The following is a 23,860-nucleotide window of genomic DNA, read 5'->3' as shown; positions in this document are numbered from 1 at the left end:
AAACAATACAAATCAGTCTCTTTCCAAGTCATGGAATTTCGTAATACATTTCTCATTTTTCGATGCGATGGCCTCAATGCCAAAAAAATTTACCTGTCATGTTTCGTATAAACACTGTACATAAAGATAATGAAAGTCAAGGAACAAGTTGTGATGAATCTGGTGGGGTCTACGAACTGAAAAAAACAGCGAGGAGTTGTTGTCGACAATGGCGGAGGTAAAATCCGTTGACAAATTAAGGAGGCGGCTGCGGCGGCAGTTACGCATTGGTGAGATGGAAGACGCGTTAGGCGATTATTTATGCCGACAGGGCCGTAACGACCGAATATTAATTTATGCCAGCCCATAAAATCCAACAAGCAAACCACATAAACGTGTAAAAACAGCTATAATCATGAGCAGCTAACAACCGCTGGATAAATAATCGGCCCGGCTACACCAAACCGGTCTCAGTTTCAGTTCACCAACTCTCTTGTTGTTCTCCTTGTGTTCCGTTTCTCTTGGTTTCGGGGCCCGCTGGTCCAACAATCCACACTCTCCACCTCCGCATGAGTTATTCTTCAAGAATTCTTCTTCTATTTGTACATTTATCTAATCGGAGTGTTGGTATGTCCTTCTATTCATGGCAAAAGAGGGTCAAACCTTATTCAAAGTGGCAGATTATCCGTAACTAAATACGTGCTTATAACACAATAACTGAGTTATGATATATTCGAGAGGGTAACTCTTGATATATAGGGGTGAAAGATATTTATGATGACTGCTGGAAGTCATCCGAGGGGTAAATCGGCCCGTCAATCAAACATAATAAGCGTCACTATTACACAAACATTATACTTATTCAATAAATATATCCGGAACAAATTGTGCGTGCCAACAAAAATTATTGGTCCTTACCACAAACAAAGCTATTGTCAACAAAAAGGATGTACAAAAGCAATTGCCCCAAATCCTTTGAAATATTAACGACTTCAACGAAATAATCCCAACACGAAAACACTCTTGTCTTCTCAAAAAAATATTTGTGGCTACTTCCGCGGCCACGCTTTGCTTCACCCATTACCATTACACCAGGTTTGACCGGAAACCAACGAGACGCGAGGCACGTTTAAACCCAAAAGCAATAAAAAATTTCTCTAAATATAACCCGACTTCTGTTGACAATCTCACTTCCGGTGACTCTGTACACAATACCTGCAAATTATCGCATAGTAAACAAGCAACTAGTAGCACTAGAAAATTAATTATCCATGGCATTTTTTCGCTTCAACAAAAACTTTAATAAATGGCGTTAAAGTAGTTCTCAGACGAGTTCTACAAAGATTGTGATGAATTTAGTCAAGCAGCGAGTTAGCCTCAAGCTAAACTTTGATTTTGCAGACTCATAATCTCTTTCGTACTTGACAATGAACTTGCCAAACGCACTTTCGTGTCATATCAAGCTGCTTGTCTTCCAATTAAACGCAAGGGTACATACCCGCATGACCGACTCTTATACCCACACAATAATTCACTGTTCTGTAATGAAGACACAGGGTTGCCGAGCTGCCTACAAGGTTGTCTGAGTAAATCTTGTTAAATTTTCTCCATGACGAAGTGTTTCCCCAAAACAAGTTTTTATTGACACATGATCTAGTAATGTGTCCACGCTTRAGATAAAACAAATTAATTGAATGACGATAAGAGACAAGTAAACCCAATATTCCAAAACTTGTCTGCATAATTAGGGAACGGCCAAACACCTTTACACCAGCCTATAACCAAGTAAAGAAACACATGTGGAAGGTTGAGATTTATGAGATATCTCTGCAATTCCCGACTTTTTAATGCGTGAAATATGTGCTAAAAGTTGGAAGAAGTTCAAGGTATGTTGTGTCAAAAAATGCAGCTTGACTTTCTTTGTTTCAAAATTATTTTTTTCATGTAATGACACAATTATTTTGGATTGTACGCAAACAACAACGACTAGACCAGACGCAGTTAGTTATTTACATTGTTGATGGAAATATAAGCACCAGCTTCGGCATTTGAGTTTGGCTCACTGAATCTAATTATTACACCCTAATGGAAAGGATGCACAGTACATGTAATAATAGAAAACCACCTAGAATTTACAACTAGCCATCGGACGGAGATTTATCGACTACCCAACACAAAGTTAGAATTACTCTAACTGTCCCTGTTAATTATTTTGGAAGTTTTTTTCGTCAATTCATCCAAGTGTAAACTCACACGCACAAGACAATATAACCCACCCCAAGCATTTAGCTGAACAAGATATATCCTCGATGAGCGAAGATAACATCGACGGAAGCTCAAATTAGCCCGTCGAAAATTCTTCTGGTGTGAAAGAACGAGGTTGTTTGCACCTGGTGACAAYTCAAAGGAAATACCATYATTGTATTTGCGGAATATAATTGTTTAGCATCTTGTCCGTTTCTTTCATTCATCGACCCCTCCTGCAGCGAACTCCACACGTGATCGGTAGCTATTTCAGGAGTCCGCGTCTATTTGCAGGGTCACGAATCACGACGCTCGTCGGCGGCGTCTTTGTACCTAATTGCTGTTTAATTTCACAGCGTGGAGGTATTATTTCAAGGAGAACGAAGAGCGCCACTGTTTACTAACACCATTTGGACGATACAGCTACAAATAACCCAACCATGCACAACACGCTTTCCGCTATTTAATAAAACAATCAATCGAAGCACATTCAATCACGTTCTCGTTCCATTTTAACGAACAATTAAAGAAGAGGACTCTAATTGAATTCAGAGGTGAGTGGGCAGTGCAATCTGCAATCGGATGGAAGAAGTCCCGATTTGGAATGCAAGGCGCATCAGATTGATGAAGGTAATTTAGATAGAGGACACGTTCGTGTGTCACAATAGAGGAGGGTGGAAACCGACTACTTCCGGTTTGTATACAATATCCGTGATCCACACGAGATTGGTGTCCGAATTACCAAAACTACCACAACTCCTCTTCTGGAATGACCAGACAATGGAACAACTCCTTTGAATATTTAACACAATGAACCAGACTTTTCAGTTTTTCAAGGCAGTTTCTCATTTCCATCAATCGATTATTATGCCGGACACCATTTACAAGTTTCCAAGAATGTGGAAGACGCCGGTTGATTACTAATGGAAGAGTACCTAGATGAGCATCTTCCTCGTCGAGATTACTTCCTTCGCGGCACCTGAATTTARGTCTTCCCATAGGCCCTTCCGGCAAATCTGGTGTGGAAATGGAGCAATCAACGGCGAGAAACCGCAGGAGGAGCAACGATACGTTGTTAATGGGCGCCCTGAACCCAACCATGATGTGTAATTCTCTTGCATTGTGGTGGATGTCATTGAACCAAATTGGAAGAAACCAGTCTAAAAATCTCATATAGCAGCGAGTGAAATCTCTCGTCCAGGCATCTATCATCATCACAGATCCTATATTTACTGGTGTAATCGTATACTGTGCGGCTACAGACGAGCAAACGAGTTAATGTCGTGAAAACCACATTCGTCAACCACAAATACGCTGACTGATTATTTCAAATCGTGATTGTTACTGTTGTGTTGGTATCAATGTAATTGCGAGACGAGATTAGCCTCAAGACGGGGAAGGCACCCACGACTAAAATCGCCCTCGATGGGTTCTGTCAGCAATTAATCTAGCCACGCTGATTGATTGGGTTACTGCGAATGCAACAAGTCCGAAAATAACCAACACGCAAAATTCCAAAGTGGCGCCAATCTTACGATGTCAACCAATTTCCTCAAATACAAATGTGCTGACATGTAATTAGCATGAAACGAACAATTAACGCCACTCAACAGGTAATTTGTACAACGGACTAAAAAACGTGTTTGTTCATCGACATGGCGAGCAATTTTCATTACTAATGTGAAAGTCAATTTGTTCAAATATATACAGGCTGTGTCAGAACTAGCGCCCTAGAGAAAAATTTCAAGTAAGATGAGACACCAAGAACATGGAAAAAATGTTTATAAAATTCTATCTATCAAAAAATTTTGACATTAATTTTTTGACATTTGACATTTTTTTGTCTATTTAATGCTGCTGATGATCTTGAATATGTTTTTTTTTTTATAATTATTTGGTATAGGTACAAAAATTTTGCCAATAAAAGCCACAAATAACATTAAACAAAGTGACAATTTTAAGTACTATTATGAATGGCTGCCCTCCGCACCAGAACTCCCATGAAAAACACGCCAACGTAACACTAATTTGTTTGTGTACGGTGAGTATTTTAAAATCACTTCACTTTGGCAAGTTTTTTTTATTTTTGGCGACTTGGCTTAAATCAAAAATAAAAACGAATTTGTCAGCYACGTGGAGTTAATCCTTTGAAAAGATTGTGTGAACGTGGATTATCCAGAGTACACAGATAAGGCAGGTTTTAGTTAACACTTTATTTATGTTTGTATTAATGAGGAATTTCTGACAGATTGTGTTCTAGAATGACGAAATCGAGGTTTATGTAAATAGTTTTCTTGGGAAGACAACGAAAAAATTAATATGARAAGCAAAAWAGGAGTATAAAATTGGCATAATGACCAATATGAGTTGGATGTGTGATAAGCTCAATTAGTGCTTCGTAAATGCACTATTGTGCTTGTTGGACTAAAGTGCGTACATAGAGATAATACACGGAAAATATTTTTGCATTACCAAACACATGTTCTGATTAAATGTGCAGTGGAGCATTGAAAAAATAGATGACAAGCTGAAAAATCACCCAACAGCAAAATACACTATGAGAACTTAAAAAAGTTATGAAAGGGTAAAAATTACAAAAAATAAAATTATATTTGCACAGCCTTAACTTATTTTAATATCAGACTTGTTTGAAGCGTTCTCTTAAAAATAAAATTCATGTGATCAAATGATTTTTTAAGACAACATTTAATTGCATTAGAAATTTTAACATCGTAATTAACTTAATGTTTGGCAATGCAAAGTAAATGACAGCTTAATTCTTTTAATTTAAATCGAAGTATGTTTTTAATTCGTTTTCTATAAACCGGCTTCTAAATCTTAAAAAGAAAAATTGGGTTTCATGATATTAGATTCTTCTTATTCTTATCGAGAAAAAACTGAAATCACTATAACTTGAGCTTTCTAATAAATTTTTATCCACAAACAATAAACAATGCCCGTGATATAAATCAACCAAAATTTTATTAATTACAAAAAAACTTCTGTTTATGTATACAAYGCGTTCCAAAAGTGTTGGTACGCACTCAGTGGTACGTTGTTGTGAAACATAAATGCAGATTASAAAAATTGATAAATTTAATTAATTGAAAAACAAAGGCTCATGCAAAAAGAATTTTCATTCCAGTTTATTAATTTATTATCCAGATCGAAACACATTTTTAAAATTATGATTGTTGCACAATTTTTGTAAATCAAAAGGATTTATTTATTCATGATGGTTGTAAAATTCCAATAATTTGCAAGAAAACCAGATACAGTACGTACAGTCAAAGTCATAAACAATCTAAGCTATSTTTAGTTTAGATCGATCCGTAGTGTTCAAAAAGCTTGGACTTTTTCTGTTGTGGGCGGTCTAAAAGCACTAAAATTTTTCAGCATTCGTTCAGAAAAAAAAAAAAGGAATGTCCTGCTTAGTTCAAAAAAATTAAAGATTCTTAACACTATATTTTGAGTTTAAAAAAATATTTTCACAACATTTTGGGTCTACCGGTCGCACCTGCACTTCCTACCTAACAATGTTGCCACACGTTTGAAAATATCGACTGGAGATTTTTGTTCGTTAAAGATTACAAGTCACGACTTACGATGAAAAAAAATATATACCAGATGAATAAAAAGTATAGAACCAAACGTTTTTTGCTTAAACTATTAATTTTTTGGGAAAACTAATTGATGAATAATAAAGTACTATAAAAATATTGTTTTATCAAGAATTTTTTCGAAATTGTGTGTAGAACAACCCACTATAAAACCATGTTTCTCATGAAGGTTGGTTATGATCTAAGAATTACAAATACCTTATATTTAATTGTTCATTTTTTTTTAGATGAATTGCAATTTTGACAAAAAAATTGCATAACTCAAAAACAAAACAAAATTTCGTTCTCACAATACGATCACATTTTTTTATATTACTTTAATTTATATTAATTATTATTTTCTCCAGGCAAAAAACCGCTTGGTTCCATACTTTATATTTACGTTGTATATGATGAGTACTATAGGATGAGAATTCTGTTGCTTTTCGAGAAATTGTGGCAAAAGCTCTATTAGTTTGAATCGGTAAAGCTCACGTCGGCGTTCACTTTTTCCAGTGTCGGCATCCAGCGGCAAAGCCTCGCACCGGGTGCTACCGCGGAATCACGAGTCCGTCACAGGCAAAGAAGCCAATTCGTGATAAGTTATGCCGACATAGGTGCCGTGTAGCGGCAAATGTTTTCAAGCCGTTTAGTATAGCCGAGCTGGATGCAGCAGTCCACACGTGGCAACCTCGCCGACGGCCGCAAGCGACGAAGAAGGACTTCGAGTCCTTCTTCGGGACAGAAAGAGATGCCCCAGCAGTCGGCCAGCCGAAGCGTTACCGCACTCACCGAATCCCCGATTTGGACTTCCCACCTGGACCGCCACGGAAATAATAAACAAGAGTCGTTTTAAAACAGAGAATAAAACACGACCCAACCTAAAACAAAGAGTTCGGAGAGCAACGGCAACACAGAACTGGTTGTGTAAATTAATTTCGGGCGAGAAGGCCGCGATATGGGAACCGAGGCCGGGGGGCGATCTTCTACCTGCGAAAATTATTATCATTTCGTCATTAGGCCGGCTATAAAACACACATTTCATTAGCGCGTCATCCGCAACAAGACGCACCGGATAATTGCGCCGGCCGTTTATCTAATTAATGAAAACTGACACTGTAAACAGACGATTAGATTATTTTCGAATGGGTGACGAGGAGACGGTTTACGAGGCTTCTGGCGCTAGCTGAGGGGTCAAGAGGTTGCCATACACCATTTGTAATCGCGGTTACATAAACAAGAACATTCCAACTAACACGAAATACCAACTCGATATATACTACCGTGCGATCAAATAAAAAATAAATTAGAGTAGGCGTCGATTAAATTCTACAGTTGGCAACACATTGGCTGAGAATCTGTGCTGGAAATTTTCCACACAAACTGAAAATGAAAATGACCATCCACCGTTTTCCTCTTGTACAGCAATAAAAAAATTCTGCTATGAAGTGAACATTATTTCACTCACAAGGAATAAAACGCAAACTTGTCAAAGTTTCCGCTGACATTTGATGTCAAAAATCAGGATTGCCATCTGAAGGACTTTTATCACCGCCTACTCTAATTTATTTATTTTTTGATCGCACGGTATTTCGCAGATAAGGGCCCACATCATCTTCGTTTCCACGGAAACATAAGTAAATCCAAAACTCATGATTAATTCAATTATCAGACAATACGAAAAAACACTCAGTTATCGTCACTACCCTCCTATTCTCATCCTGTCATAAAAAAAGAATTAATTACTCAATGCTAGTCCCTCAAAAACTACCGGAGACGGTCAAATGTCACATTCTTCAAGAAATTTGGACAGAGCGTCTAAAGTTACGCTCTGTGAGGCAGCAAGCGAATAAATTTCAGAGGTAATCATAACTTGTATCAACGCAACAGGTTCATTGTTGAACTAATTTATGGTTTATATGTAACGCCACTATTAATGGCCAACATTCAGAAATTTATAGTCATATTATACGGAACCAAAAACCAGAAAACAACTCGCCTAGCCTTTTATCCTACACTTTCATTAAAAAGGTTGGAAGAAGTTGTGTTTCAGATTTCAATACGGTAATCATTTTGAGATTTTAATTAATTGTCTCCACATTACTCATTTGTTTACTAGACATTTCCTTTTAACCTTATACATCATTTGTGGTTTCTGGGTGGTCGAATTAATTGTAACAGATGTCCGATTTGATGAGTTGAAGATATAGGATCAAATATAAAGTGATAAGAAATTTGTTGTAGACCCYAAGTCAACTCAAGTCAATTGGTGAAGAAGCCAAAAAAATRACAATACATGTATCCAATTACCGATTTCTTCAATTAAAAACCAAGCCCAGAACTATTTGGCTAAATGCCCTTTACGATGTAAAATAAATGTAACAATTGTTCTTTCATAATGCTGATAAGATAAACAATATTATATTTGACATCCTCTTATATTCTTCTCATAAATGCAAACATGTCAATCTATATGRATAGATAATGAAATTTGAATATTTAAAGTGAAAACAAGAACGGATATTATTAAGTAAACAAACAAAAACTTATAATGGAAACTCCACCAATTTACTCATACAATTTAAGAAACAAATAACAAATTTTAAAAAAATTCATAGAAGGGGGACAGACAGTATTACATACTTTACTACCGTCATTTGTTTTTTCCTGTCAAAGAACACATTTTATGTTATTAAAATTCAAGCAGATTTCCGTAGTTTTGAATTCCAGAATCAGTTATTCATTCCATTCCTTGCAAAAATACAAAATTTCTTTAAAAAATTCCAACAAATTTGCATCTTCAGTTCACGTCTGAAGCGGCCCCACCTTAAAATACCAATAAAATCGCGTTTCATTCTCCAATATTTCTGTAATTCCACAGTAAACAGATTTCAACATCTGTTCTTATTAGCAGTGGGCGTATGTTGCTCAGGAAGTCGCGTCAATACTCTCTAATTACTTATTAATACCTTTTATATCATCGGTTTTACAATTTTTTACTACACCGCCACCAAGACTTATTTTTTCAAACCCCAAAAAGAAGATAGTTTGGGTGAAAATTTAATTTTTGGATTTTTTGTCAATGAAATTGTTTTTAAATGAACAATTTAATATACACAAATTTTTGAGTTTACACTGGGGCTCTCACCCCTTCAAAGACATTCCTTCAACATTTCCAACCCAGAGCAAAAAGTAAATAACGCCACGCCATGACACGAATGTAAACCATCCGACCTAAAAATAAATCGAATTCTAAGAGGGTCATAAATTAAATCGAATTTATTAAAAAGGTAATAAAAGTTCCAACCAGCGCCCGATGAAATAAGGAAACTAATTTACAAATTGTTGTAAAATTCCTGTCACCTTCCAATTATATKTTTAATTAAACACARCGTCAACGAATTCTATTCATTAAATTGCATACCCACACACGAATTCCTCGAATGYCGGGAACACTATACTATGCCTAAATACTTTGTTCACCGTTCCCTGTTTCTTCGAATTCAATTTGSCATCAGAAAGTTATGTCGGGAGTCTGCGWCGGTACCTGCGGTACCACTTGTTGGGGTTGAAGCACCTGACCCGGTCTTGACGAGTCATGTTGGACAATGACCTCAAGAATGCGGCTGCTGTTATTCGAGGGACCCAAACCCCAATCTGCCTGGTCTGAGCACCCCCGACGCATGATGTTGGGAAGGAAGGGCTGGTTTATGGCCYCGTTCGAATCGAATATGGACATTCTTCGGTTTATTTATATAAAATTTATATTTGGACGGGCCGTGATGGAGAATTATTATCATTCCATCACATGATGGAGCTCAGGTTTCAAGACTGGAGGCATTCAGAGACGTTTATTTTCGAATTTTGGGAGGTGAACTATGCAACGTTGTAGTTTATAACGGAAAGAAAAAATACAAGTTTCTCCTGGATGCAGTTTACTAAACGAAACCAAAACTCGTAATTGTTTACACAGTGTGTTCAAAAATGTCTCTGAGTCAAGTAGTGAGCTATCGAATTTCAATTTGATTCGATACCAAACAAAAAATAATGTGATGTTTAAATTTTCACAACAAAAATCTAAATAAAACCTATTTTTTATTCCGAGCAAAGAATAGTGTGAATAAGAAGACAAATTTTAAAATAAAATGATATATCCAATAGTTTATAGAAACATTTTCGCAAAAATGGCGTCAAATCTTAAAAAAAATTAATGTTGCGATTATAGTAATTTCACCCAACAGATAAAGTAACACAATTTCAAGGTGAGAGACCAACTGTGCAGAATGTTCTGGGCGAAGTCTGTTTTATATTGTAGAATGAATGAAATTTAAAATTTAAAGCAGTCAACCGACCAAAACACAAGTAAAACCGCCAATGTGATGAGATTTAAACACCAGAAAAAAATTATTATAAGTCCAAAATCAAATCAAATCTTCCTACTGAATCAGAATAATAAAATTATTAATAAAATATGAAGCAAAAAATGTGTTTCCTTTGACGTAATTTTGACGCAATTTTGACATAAAATCAAAGATTTTTTTTCCTCTTGTGAACTCAATCCGGAGACATACTGTATATTATTAACAACAAAGGTTTGTTTTCTGTTTTTACATACGAACGTTTTAAATTTAATACCGCCCAGGCGGAGTCTAGTAGTTTCTAAATATGTATCACTGTAATACCTACAAACTTTTGCTCAATTTAAAAATTACCAATAAGGGACCGTTATTCAAACAGAGCGGTTTATGTGGGCGTGTTATTATTTTATCCGCTGGACGAAGCGAGTATAGAGCCTAAGACAAATTAAAACCTATTAAAATTTATGACAAAATTGAAACTGTCAAAAAAAAAAACAGTGATTTATAAATTTGAATTCTGGACATCAATTTTAACATAAAATATAYTTACATCTTTGAAATCTGTTGAATTTGTAACATAAAAAAATAAAGCTCATTTCCGAGAAGAAAACTCTACATTTGCATTTTCTAAACAGATGGCAAGATAATATGTAACCATTTGTGGTACTTTTATTGCGAGATGATTTATTTAAATGTAAACAGATGCTAATAAACCTCGGGTTTTGCAAACATGTAAAAAACGTTACATTTTAGGAATATGTGTAAGACAATAAGATAAAAAATAAGAAACAGCAAAAGTATGTGTGATTCACATCCAATAAACCCAGAAGGATTTTGTTCCACATAGTGATCACGTCAATAATATTTAATAACCAAAAAAAAATATTTCAAAATATGGTAAAACCGTAAGAAATACAGGGTACCCAGAACTCGCGTCCCAGAGAAAAATTTCAAGTAAGATAAGATACCAGGAATATGAAAAAAATCTTTAAAATATTTTAACATTTATTTTTTGACATTTGACATTGTTTTATGTTTATTTAATGATACTCTGATGATTTTGTATAGGTTTTTTCTTACAATTATTTGATAAAGGTACAAAAATTTTGCCAATAAGGGCCACAACTAACATTGAACAAAGTTACAACTTAGAATACAGCGTCATGGTTTACGCTTCTAATAGCCTGTAGCAAAAAAACTTGGAAAATTATTTTTCATACCTTCAAAATTTTTATAGATAGAATTTTTTTAACATTTTTACATGTTCCTGGTATCTTAATTATATGGCATTTATCTCTGGAGCGCGAGTTTTGTCGCACCCTGTATGTATTAAACTCTGACAAATAACAAGACAATTAGTTCTGTTCCCAATCACAGAATAAAGAAAAAATTTCAATGTTTACAACCAAGACAAATGTCTGAAGCATCTCAATCCAAGTCTTTATATTCAACCTTGCTATTAATGGAAACTTTATTACCAGCAAACTTTCATTGGCTCTATTTTTAAACGTACACAAATCTCTTTTATCTTAGCTCGCATCGTGATAATCGATCTACGGCCCGAAATTTCTCCGAGATTTTTTTTTATAAATTCAGACAAATACGCTTTTGATGAACCCCTAGCCTCTCGGTCACAGTTCGGAGGTTGGCAGTTCAATACCCGTCCACATGTTTGTGTATCAACATCACGGAATTAATTGGTGCAGCTATGCCGCGCATATGGTCCAGATGTACCCAAAGCTCGCCCTGTTTAAAAACTCTCAAACAATCCAAAATCCACCCTCTCCCAGTCCGTCTAAAAGCACTTGCAAAGCCGCAAATGGAAACGCCATTAGTTGAGAGACAAAAGCGTGAATGACGTCATTTTGAAAAATGTCGGGAACGTGCAAGACGCAAGACGTCTGGTGCTGGAGATCACGCATTCATGCGCTCATTATTCCCGACATGTCTGTGAGAAACAATGGGAAGGTCATCGTCGATAGAGGAGCTCCGAGAGAGCAGGAAAAGGGGACAGTGGAGTGGTTGCTAATAAGGCCGTCGACGAGGAACGTGCGGCGACACTCGGGCACGAAAGATAATTCTTTTTCGAAAAACTTCACTTACCATTGACACGGGTATGGGGCCAGCCGCTCCGTTGGCGTAGCTGTAGGGGGACACCAAATATCCCATGTTGAACGAAGAGGTGTGGGGCACGGGCTCCACCTTGCCTGTAACAAACCCCCAATTAAAAATCTAGAATTTTTTCAAGCAAAACTCGACAAATAAGCACCAGATGACAGGATATATGCCTGTCACATTTTCCGCCACGGGAAAAATTTACGGCTCTGATGGCAACGACTAGAAAATCTGAAACCCAAGCTGAAGCCATTGTGTGGAGTTAGATGTTGAAGAGTTGGTCAGTCGGTCCCAGCAGAGACGAGTTGAAGGTCGTAAGCGAGTTCACAAACCGAGCTATGAATGGCTGAATTATCGGCCGTTGAGAATTTTTCCTACTTTTGCTTCCAGGTAATTGGAGTAAACCTCCAGGTATGACATAACATGACACTTGAAGATTACGATGATAACCATCATTTAAATTCAAGCCATGGTTTAGCAGGCCATTTTTCCTGTTTATTGAGATGCTGGATTGGGCTATGCAAACAGCACTCTTTGGGGTCAATGTTTTTCCAAAAACGGGACACGTCTTCGATTACCTCTCGCACTGTTATTATCTTGTTCAACGCCTCATTTACCCAAAATAAGCCACACTTTTCGACAGTATTGTTATTACATTCTCGAACGTGACTCGAAATATTGGCGCCCAAGATACGGCTTTGTCGCCCAACCCCATATTACTAGTGCGTGACTAGGAAAGCGGCCACAATTCAGCCAATTTATCGATGCTAAAGGATTAGTAGAGTCAATATGATAGAATGTTGAACACGGCTCGTATTACAGGCCTGCCAACCAGAAGATATTTCATATCCTAATAAATATTTACGTCTGCTGTTTGCACAAGAGCCCAAAACGGCTTGTATATGCCAAAAATAAAAAGGCAGAGGTGTGCATCATTTACATACATTACAGAACAGAACATTCTTCGTGGCGTTGTTGGAATTCTRCTTTGTACAGAAAGCTCCATCAAAGTGCCACTTGTGACGTGTCAGTGCCTTATTAACGACTCAACAATAAGAGAAGAAAACTCTACTTACCGAAGACGGGACTGTGGTCCGCTCGGGAGACATTTTTATTGGAAGAGTAACTGCCACCAGACTTTTCCTATAAAGAAAAAAATTGTTTACTATGTGCAACATGTAACAAACACACACACACACACACACGTTTGTTTAACAAAAATATCGAAGTACAAACAAGCGATAAGAGGTACAACAGTTTGAAATCCGGTCAGATTACAGTTGTGATAAACGACGAGATTTGTGATTACGATCGACAGAGCCGCTARATTTGCTGTTTTTTAACAAAAACCGGAACTAACAAATTTCAATGAGGGTAAAAAATAAGTACAGCACTGAGATGTCTCCACCATGTACATGATTGATTGAAGTTTTTTACAGTAATTACTTCATGTTTTTTTATAAATTATGCATGGAAAGGTGGTAACTCTCTTTTCGATTTGGCTCGAAATTAATAGTGATGATTATAAAAATATTTAATCAATGTGCTACAACTCGACCTACTTAGCCAAGCAAATCAAGCTAAAATAAATCAAGGAATGAACTTAACTCTTCAATAACTGAAACTATTAATAAAATGAAGTAGAGTCTACATAAGAAAACAAAAATACTTTGTAGGAGGGTCTAATAACAAATAATTTCTAATTTTAGGCTTCGGGAGGAATCTTTAAATAAAATTATAGTGGATTTAGGATTTGTAAGAAATCAAAATATGCAATTCAAGATCAATGGCCTCAGACGTGTCTAATAAACAAGTCCCAAACCATAGGCGTTGGTTATGTGTTTCTTATTGTTATTTCATAATAAATAACAATATACCCACATATTTATTATTTCAAAACATAGAAGTCAAAGCCCAAATTCTAGGTTTAGATCGTATTTTTGATTATTGCTTAATTTAGAATCTTTTACAAAAAAAATGTTTTGGCATTTTCCAGCTCAGATCTTTGCAGATGTCACCATACTCCTACTGGCCATTCAAATTCCTTGCTTCATTCACAAGTCTGCAATAATTTCACCTATAAACATTTACCAAATTCCGAGAATTCGAAATGTTATATAATTACAAACTTTTTTCAATCTCAGTCAGTCAATTCAGAGTTCGAATTGTTTGCACTAAAGTTCTCCACAGGACCAATATTTCCTCGAAAAGGCAATAAATTCACCAATGGCGTCGTCTGCTCGCTATTGTGCCGGCAAAGAATAGTTTGGGTTGCATCCYAAGTTATTTGTCATGATCAAGTTGAAATTTGTATTTTTTTATTACCTGCGTTATATCTTAACTTCACACATTCTAAACTTTAAAGTAAATAAAATTAATTTTATATTGTTTGAAAGTGTAAATTGAATTTAGATGATTGTCGTGATAATAAAGCTAATTTCTGTATTATTTTCACTGAACGGAAAAGTTGGATAAATGACGTGAAATTTTATTATTGACGTAGAAATATAACATTTTCATTGTTATTATTTTATTTTAATGTTCAAACGTGCTAATGAAACACATAAAAGCAAATATGTAATATAGGTAACGGCTTTCAAACATGGACGTCTCAAAAAAGTGGAAATTAAAAACGGTCACGGACAATATTTGACAAAAACATTAATGCAAGTAATACGAAAAAAATACTTCATAAAAGTGTTAAAAAATCTGATATTTGATTATTAAATTAAATCAGCTGACTACATTAAGCAAAGTTCTAAACATATAAACATAAAATGCTCCATATGATTTTATGATTTTAAAATAAATATAATCTTCTGTAACAACAGTAAATAAAACTGATATCTTTATTATCAATTCAAACTTTTATGTTATGATTTTACACAGTTACGATTAATAATAAAATAGTATTAAAACCACTGTCAAAATACCACGTATGACCCGTATGACCATGTTATGATATTATTGAAAAAACATTACTTTTTACCAAATAAGTCGCTAAAGAAAGACCTAAAATGCTTATCTATGGAAAATGGTGCACCTTTTCATCACAGCTGTTTCTCTATTTACCCAACAGATCACGTTGATATCAAATAAATAAATGCCATTGATAACAAACATGTGTAAAATCTTTTGTCAACTCATCTAGGCAAATAATCAATAAAATTGCTCATGAAACACAAGCAATTTCCACCACTTCTCCGAAGATTGTATGCTCAATAAACTTGGCGACTTTCTTGAAAATCCTGTTAACATGTGTAATAGTCAATAACAATAAAAGTTATCCAATCTGTATCTATTGCAATTGCTTTTTATAGTAAAAAAATGAAGAATTTATGATCAAGAAACTCTCAGTGGTTAGATAAGACAGCTCATTTTCACTAAAACATTAATCCCAATCTTCCAAATTAATTTTTCTTGTTATGATTCAAATATTTATTTTTGCAGTAACATAAATAGATCATTGAGGTCTGTTAAAATATTGCACTTGGCATCTATCAAATATGATTTTCCAAACAGATTCAATTACAGAAAATTGAAACTAAAAAGAATATAATCTTAAAATTTCTATAGCCTTTCAACTTCATTAAAAGTTTGAGTAATTGAAATTACAATTTGTTTCTCGAAAAATCACACTTCCCCTCGCTGTAGCGGATTATGAATTGTCCAGTGGTCGCATTTCTCTACCTTGTGAAACTATGACACCAATCAAAATTGATAAAAATTTGAATTAACACCGTCACAAACTTCATTAAAACAAACATGTTTTTGCAGGAAGTTTGTATCGTTTTAACTTTGCTAAAACTTTCAGAAGTTTGCATATATTTTACAACTGAAATATTTCCAAAGTGGTTACAATCTAGAAAGAGAAATTATACCTACTATGGATGCTAACAAGTTACTGAAGAATCTAATTAATGCTCCTAAGTTTAGTTGAGGTAGTTTCTATTAGAAAAATTCGAGGGCTTATCAAAATTAGAGAATTCAACATAACTTTTTCATAATTTGGATTTAGACTTTTGAAACTCAAATTTTAAAATCACATTTTTTGTTCATTTTTGATACGTCTGTCTCCAAATTCCCTTTGCACATCATTTGTACGTTACGCCACTTACTATTCACCACAATTACGACATTATAGCTTTATTTTTTTCTTAATGACTAGTTCATTTTATATAAATACTATTGTGAGGTATTTTTTTTTTAATTTAACAGACGATTTGAAACAAAAACAAAAATTTTTGCACTCCTGGCGTTAATTTGAACATGCTTAAAATTTTTGTGATCTACTTCTACTAGAAGTACACTACTTTCTAAATTGCCCTCGTAGCCCTGTAAAGGCAAAAGAAGAATGATGACAATTTTGTTATAAGATTCCTGGAACATTTAGGTCAGAGACGAAATTTTGTGTCAATTGTTATAATTATTTATTATAATTTAGTAAACAATAATTTGTAGAAAATAAAAATACCTAGAGATGTTAACATTTTTAGGAAAAAACTCAACCTTTTTAAAAACATACAAACAAATGGTCTCCGTGTATGATAAATTTTTCAACACAAAAATTTTATATAATTTTTATAAAAATAAATTATGTATTACCAAATGCTCACAAAGTTAAGTTTACAAAAAATTTGAAAATATTTGTTAGTTGCATATACCTAGTGGATACTTGGACAATTAGACAGAGATGTAGAACATTTCGGTTAATTAACAAAAATTATTTATTCAAATTCCAAAATTCAATTATTTATAGTTACTGTGACTATGTATATTCTTACCACTTTAACAAAAATGCCAAAAAAATAATTTTTTAGAAACCTTATTTATAACAAGAATTGAAAGAATGTTTATAACAGATTTAAACCTTTAGATCGATTTATGTTACTTATTACAAGATAAGTGTATATTACTTATTATTATTAGTACAATTTCGTCAATATAAATTGAAGAAATACAAAAACTGAAGATTTTAATAATTCAATTTTATTTAAAATCTCAAAACACAAAACGTAATTTTGAAAAATTCAAATCCCTTTCTTTACATCCGACACATAATTTGAATGGTAGGTTATTACGCCATACTTTTATCGAGTTTTCCGTCTTGGAACTTCTGCTAAAAGGTATTTGCCGTCTAATTCTAATTTTGTCATATTAGCTTTCGATTTAATTATTACATGTTTACATTAACAATCACTTCCTGTGGTGATTATTGTGTACTAATTCCGCAAATTGCTWGTAATATCGATATTGGTTGATAATTTCTATTTAKTGCAATGAAGCATTTGCTCGGATGTCACCCACCACATCATATCTTGTAAATTAAATTTTTCTAAGACACTTTTGATTTTCGTAACGAAACATCACTCATAGCGTCACTCAACATTGAACTTGTACGAGGAAAAATAGGAAAACCAAACTTTCGTTTCGCACATATTTACAGCTCGCGTTATCTGCGACAATGCGTTTATCATTGATAACTAAAGTGGCAATTTTTCTAAAACATCCTCTCTCGGCCTAAGGCATCCAACAAAAAAGAAAATGCGGCGTTTGGTGTAAATCCCCGAGGTCGCGCTTTTGTTTATGGCGCATCGAGGGTAGTTGTGTCYGCTTCCGTCGCTCACCTCCGACTCGGTGAGGTCGATGAGACTGCTCTTCTCCTCGGTGAGGTTCTCAGAGGACCTCTTCTCGTCCTCCCCGTCGCCCTCGTCCTTAAACACCTTAACCTCATCGGTGCTGCCGAGATCATCGCCGCCACTGGACGAGACGTGTGGCATGGTTCACTCGCGGCCACGGCACAGCGGCATCACACAGCTCTCGCTCACTACATGGCACCACTATCTGCCGCACATGTCACCAGGTCCACACTCGCGGCACGTCACTGCTGGCTGTCACTGCGCTTCGTCGCGACGACGCACACGTGGTGCTGCTGCTGGCTTTGGTGCTCGACGTCGCCGACAGCAACCTCGACTTTGGCTGGGCACCGACTGACTCCTCTTGGGCAAGCGCCGGCTCTGGACGCCGTCCGCCAATCAGGGCCGTCCGGGGACCGCCGAGGCGGCTCGCAATAATGGCAGCCGCACGACTGCGCACGAGCCGCGCCGATCTCACTCCCGCGCACTGAGCAATCATTACATCCGTGATTAATTCTTCCACCAGACGTTTATTTTACTAATTTATGGTCCGTTGTTCCGAAGACTTCTTGGGGCTGACAAGGAGACGCCGGTGCCGTCGACACCTGACCACTGAAACCACCTTGACCTCCATTTCCACTCTAATTAACGGCTGTTAACGACCAACACTGCTGCCAACTGCCAACCCTGAGAGACCGGTTCTGTTTATCTTCCGACTAGATGATTTTTATTCTGCAATCATACCAATTTCTGCGGTTCACTGCGAGATAATGCCACACGAAACAAAGGGTGGGGTCGCTGATCCATACAAGATTTCATCCAAGGAAACTTCATCAAACGGCAATCTGCTCCAAGGGACAAGAAAAAAACACCACCAATTAACCAAATTTGTGTTTTCTATGCCACGACAATTCACTTATCAGTGAACAGAATGAAACTACTACAAAATTTACTCAAAGAGGATTTAAAAAAACCTTTAATAAATCTAGCTTCCAAAATTTAAAAACCCTTTAACATCACAATTTTGTAAAATAATTTAATCATGTAATGACACTTTATGGACTATAAAAACGCCTCAGGCAATAACTTCATTATACAGGGTGTTTGAGGATTGCGAGCAAATATTTTAACCACTAATAAGACTCGTCAAAAGAAACAACTTTTGTCGAAAGCACGTCATTTCTGAGTTAAAATTAAAAATAAATTGAGGCTGAAAACCCGTCCCCGCCTATGTCTTAATACCATGTTTACAATCATTCATAAGAAAAAACTTTGGAATGTAAACAGCGTAAAGACAAAAAAATTATCGCTACATTAGGGTAGATTGTTAGTGGGTCAATACTTGCTATTATAAAAAATTGCTCGAAATGTGGTCATTCGTTGGCAATGAACCTTCTTGTACTCTTCGGGCTAGGGAAGCTTGCGTTCGCACACACAGCCCTTCGAAGGTATAAATTTGAGCTGCATACACACGTATTTAAATCTGGTGACCGCGGTGGTCATTGGCGACCAATCCATCTCTACTTGTAAATACCGCATGTGTCGCCAAGAGCACGTCCTCCACCAGATCGGACAACACATTTTCCAAAAAATCCAGTTAAACGGCACTGGTTAAACGTTGAGGTAATATGTGGGGTCCAATTTGGTGATCTTCAATGATCGCTGCCCAAACATTTAGTGAAAATCGGTCTTGAAAGTGCGATGTCCGCACACTAGTTAATTTGGCGTTATATGTATAAAACTTTCACGGTGAACATTCAATGCAATTTATTTTCATTGATTTTTTACTTCCAACACACAAGGACAGACACACTGAACGGCTCGTGAAAATCATAGGGGGGAAATTGCAAAAATAAAATTTGGATACGGAATTTGTTTGGTCTTCAATTCGACTTTTCATAACAAATTCTCTTAGTGATTAAAATATTTGCTCGCAATCCACAAATACCCTGTACCTATTTAAAGATCACAATACTTTTTTCATCAAGGTTAAACAGTTTTTTCTTATCGGGCGTTTGCTTTTCCTTGATTTAATTTAATAAATAAAAATTTTATATTTTTTTTATACACTACTTTATTAATAGTTATCACTAACTATTGCCTAAAAACAATTGAAAGACAATTTTACGAGGAATCCAGAAATAATAAAATATACAGACAGGTGTTCCATTTAAAAAACTGAAATTCATGTCACTTCACTTCCTGAGCATCGATCCTAAAAAATAGATGACAATAAATTGTGCAACTTTGTTCCAAGAATTATTGTCGTATCTTTAAAAATAATGAAGTTATGGCTTGGGGCGTTTTTTATAATCCAGCGTCTATGTGGAGAACGATTTTTCCCTGAACTTGTTATTTCTGAAACATGTGTTTATTTAAAAATTTCACAATGCATTTCATAAATTTGGAAGTCTACAGTTTTGGTTTTCATCTAAAACTGAAAAACATTCTAAACACGTGGGTACTAAATGGATGCTAGGTAGTAAATGTTTGTGTTATCTTTATTATTATCGTGAAGAAAATATTGTTGGAGTCGAAGAACGATGTTTGTGGTCACATTGTTTCATATGGGTTATTAAAGAATACATAATTGTAAAACTAAGTATTGAATTAAAAAGGCGATTTTCAAGAAATAATGCAACCCACTAGTCATATTACTGATTAACTGAGACTCCYAGCTGTGATTATCCACTGTTCTGTCTTCTGTCCAAATTGGTACACTGACATTTCTTGTTTTTAAACACTTAAAAAAACTAAAATTTGTYGTAAAATAATACGATTTTTTTAGTAACTGCTCATATTTTTTTAATTAAAATTTGCTTCTTTCTGCCCATGAAGTACAAATATTATGCGAAAATTAGTAGTTCTAAATTTAATCAAAATTATTTAATTTACACAAAAATCTCTCAGATAATGGGTAGTATGAATAAAATGTAGCAAAAGCTTTTACTATAGTTTTGTCTCTTTCTTTCWCATWTAATCTAAATTATGACTATCTTTTAATATTACAAGTAGAAGCATATCTTTACTTTATTCATACGCCCATATTTTGTATTTGTGCTTTTTTTCAGTTTGCTACCCAATAACTAAATAAAAATCCCTAAAGCTCTAGTAATTTAATCATTCATTCATGTTGGTGACCTTGCAAGCTGTTAGAGCTGTTCCAACTTTACAATGCGCRGAAGCAGGTGTCCGAAAATAATGCTTTAGAAATGTAAATTGTGAAGAAAGTGGTAAATTGTTTCTTATTAATACTAATTTCATTACAATATAATAATAATAGGTCGTCGTTGGAGAATTAAACAATAAGGCAACCTTTTTTTCTACTCGTATAAGTCGATATATCACCATTTTTCGTATTTGCAATCGTTTAGAATTTAAAAAATGGGRAATCTAGAGAACAAACGTAAATGTAGCTTTAATAAAATTATCTCTATTTACAGCAAAATGTTATTGTGGTCAAAATTCATAAATAAATTTTATTCATTCAGTTGACAAGCACATGATGTCGATTAAATTTGTAATTATGCTAGTTACGAGTTGATATACATATGTTAATGTGTGTTAATTAGGTAGTAAAAATTAGGTACAAATGATTAAAAACAAATTAGTAGGTAATAATTGAATAAATTAATGCAACTGAAATTGAGACCCTGTCATTAAAATGGCATTTTTATTTCTTTTATTGTTCCTAAGGCAGACAAAAACAATTTTTAATTTTTCCAACATGTACCTTGTCATGAAGTAATTTGTCTACAAAAGCTTTCGAAAGTCTCCTAATCATGCGTCCATTCTTCACCTTGACCTCTCTTCCGCTCCCAATTATCGTCCGCCTCGTTAACACAGCACAGTGGTGCCAACCCTGAATACCTGTTTATCTTCTTTTAACGTATCATCCGAATTTCTGCGGCTAAATCCTAGATAAGCCGCGACGAAACGTAGGGCGGGCTCATTCCTCACGTCAACATGTTTTTTTACCTCACTTTCACGCCAAGATTCATCAATTCCCACAACATTTTTTAATAAACAGACTTCTTACATTTTAATAATTGTAATAGAGATATTAACTAAAGAGTTGTTTTAATATCTTCTCATTACAATAATTGATAAACTAGTTTAGTTCGTGATGGAGGCTGGTTTTTCTCACCTGATAATTACTTAACCTAGAAAAAAAAAATTAACATTAACATTCAGAAAACTTATCTTGATTTATTTTTGATGCGCCAAATACTTATTTTGATAGAACAGTAGTGGATACTATAGCTTTTTTTATCACTAGAAATATTGGGAAAATAATTTTGTTGACTTATATCCAATAGAAAGTAAAAATGCCCTTCATGAAGATAAAATATTGAAAAATCACTTTGTTGTGGGTCCCAGGTAAAATCTTATGATTTATTATTATTTATGATTCGTTTCACGTGAAAAGCTTCTCGGCATGCCCCGTGCTTCCACAATGAAATAATTTACAATTCTTGATGTTGTGGATTTTTCTCAAGCCTTATTACCTGTTGGCCGCTTCTTTTTCGAATCAGTGGCGTGTAATTTGTTTTCTAAGATTGCTCACTTGACGAATTCCGCATCTGTTTACTGTCGGCATCATCGGTGACAATTACGCGCAAGTCACCGGATTAAGGGTGCAGTTATTGTTTGTCTAGGGTTGGATTTTGGTTCCGGGACCTGTTTGTAGTCAGGACCGGTCTTTATGTTCTTGGAATGCCCACCCCCATTTACACGCCATTATATGTTTGCATGGGGTGCCTTTCCCAAACAAATGATCCTAACAAAGAATTCTGTCTGCTGCTTCAAAGTAGGTAAAATAACTGTACAGTGAGGGGGTGGCGAAGACCAGCTTTATCTCTGGTGACTTCCTAAATAAATCGATTTTGGGTCGTATTTGCTTGGGATAAATACGTGTGTAATTAGATGGATCGCTAAATTTATATTTTGACGTTATCCTAACACTTAAATAAACACCTTATCTTATCGAAACGTAACTTTTTGAATAAGGGCTTTCAGTCACTAATCGCAGTGGCGCAGCGAGGAGGGAAAGTTTTGGAGGTTCAAATAAAACAACAAAACAAAATATATATATTAGAAACGAATAAATTATCCATTCGAATTTTGTATTCAGTTATTTTTGATGTTGTCATAACTTCAGAAGATTCACATTTTTTTTTTTTTTGTAAATTTAACAAAACTGTACTTCTACGTTTTAATGTTTTTATGCATAATTATGTAAAATGTTCCGAGAAATCGATTGTCATCGAGAAAAAACTGTATAGTGGAATTAATATTTTTGATATTTTTGACAGCAATTTTCTCGATAACTATTTAACCTAGAACAATTATCTTTCCTTTATATGATAAAAAATTAAATTCGTTTTCCAATGGTACTAAACAAAAAGGGCTAGCATCTACAATTCTAAAGTTATTAGCAATAAGCCGGGTACCGAAAATCGCCCAAAATTTAGACAAAAATCGAAAAAATGAAAAACATTGCCCTTTATAACTGCAGGCATATCGATGCTGTCACTAAAAACATCTGTCATAAAAATAATTATGACAATTATGACGTTTAAATGAGTGCCCAAATTTTTTTTCTATAGGTAAACTCCCCTAAACTCTATATCTCTGGCTACGCCACTGACTAATCGTATACACCATAAGATGCAATAATCACTGATTCACTGATTGTAATTTTTAGAAACTTTGACGAGGACAGATAGATATTGCAATTGCCTGTATTTATTTTTTCTTTATCAGATGTAATCTTTTAAGAAAATAAAAATAATTTTAAATGTTGGTGATTGTGCAGGTGGTATAATTTTATCAGTGAAATACTAACAGAATTTTTTTCTTCGAATTTCTATAAATAAGCAACATTTGGGGTGGATTTATAAGCTGGAACACCTGCAGTTCCATTAGG

General features: G+C 35.0%; 1 protein-coding gene across 4 annotated transcripts in view; it reads right to left on the bottom strand.

The window, feature by feature from the left end:
- The window catches only part of LOC123015336 (protein pangolin, isoforms A/H/I/S), a 93,196-nt gene extending 74,896 nt beyond the window's left edge, over positions 1-18,300 (bottom strand). For 2 of the 4 annotated variants that reach the window (XM_044415040.1, XM_044415042.1), the window contains exons 1-3: positions 17,923-18,289; positions 13,372-13,438; positions 12,284-12,387 (exon numbers count right to left, since the gene is read on the bottom strand). In XM_044415040.1, the coding sequence (XP_044270975.1) occupies positions 12,284-12,387; positions 13,372-13,438; positions 17,923-18,075 (324 nt within the window). In that variant the 5' untranslated portion in view covers positions 18,076-18,289. Of the gene's footprint in view, positions 1-12,283; positions 12,388-13,371; positions 13,439-17,922 lie in introns of all 4 variants that reach the window. The other 2 variants (XM_044415043.1, XM_044415041.1) reach the window with 2 other exon arrangements.
- Between the last annotated feature and the right edge of the window lie 5,560 nt (positions 18,301-23,860).

Source organism: Tribolium madens, unplaced genomic scaffold, assembly GCF_015345945.1.
Source record: "Tribolium madens isolate multiple individuals breed KSU strain unplaced genomic scaffold, Tmad_KSU_1.1 Scaffold_97;HRSCAF=244;Tcas5.2_LG3a, whole genome shotgun sequence".
Lineage (NCBI taxonomy): Eukaryota > Metazoa > Arthropoda > Insecta > Coleoptera > Tenebrionidae > Tribolium > Tribolium madens.
Note: the sequence above shows the minus strand (reverse complement) of the source record. Positions and strands in the feature narration are given on the sequence as shown.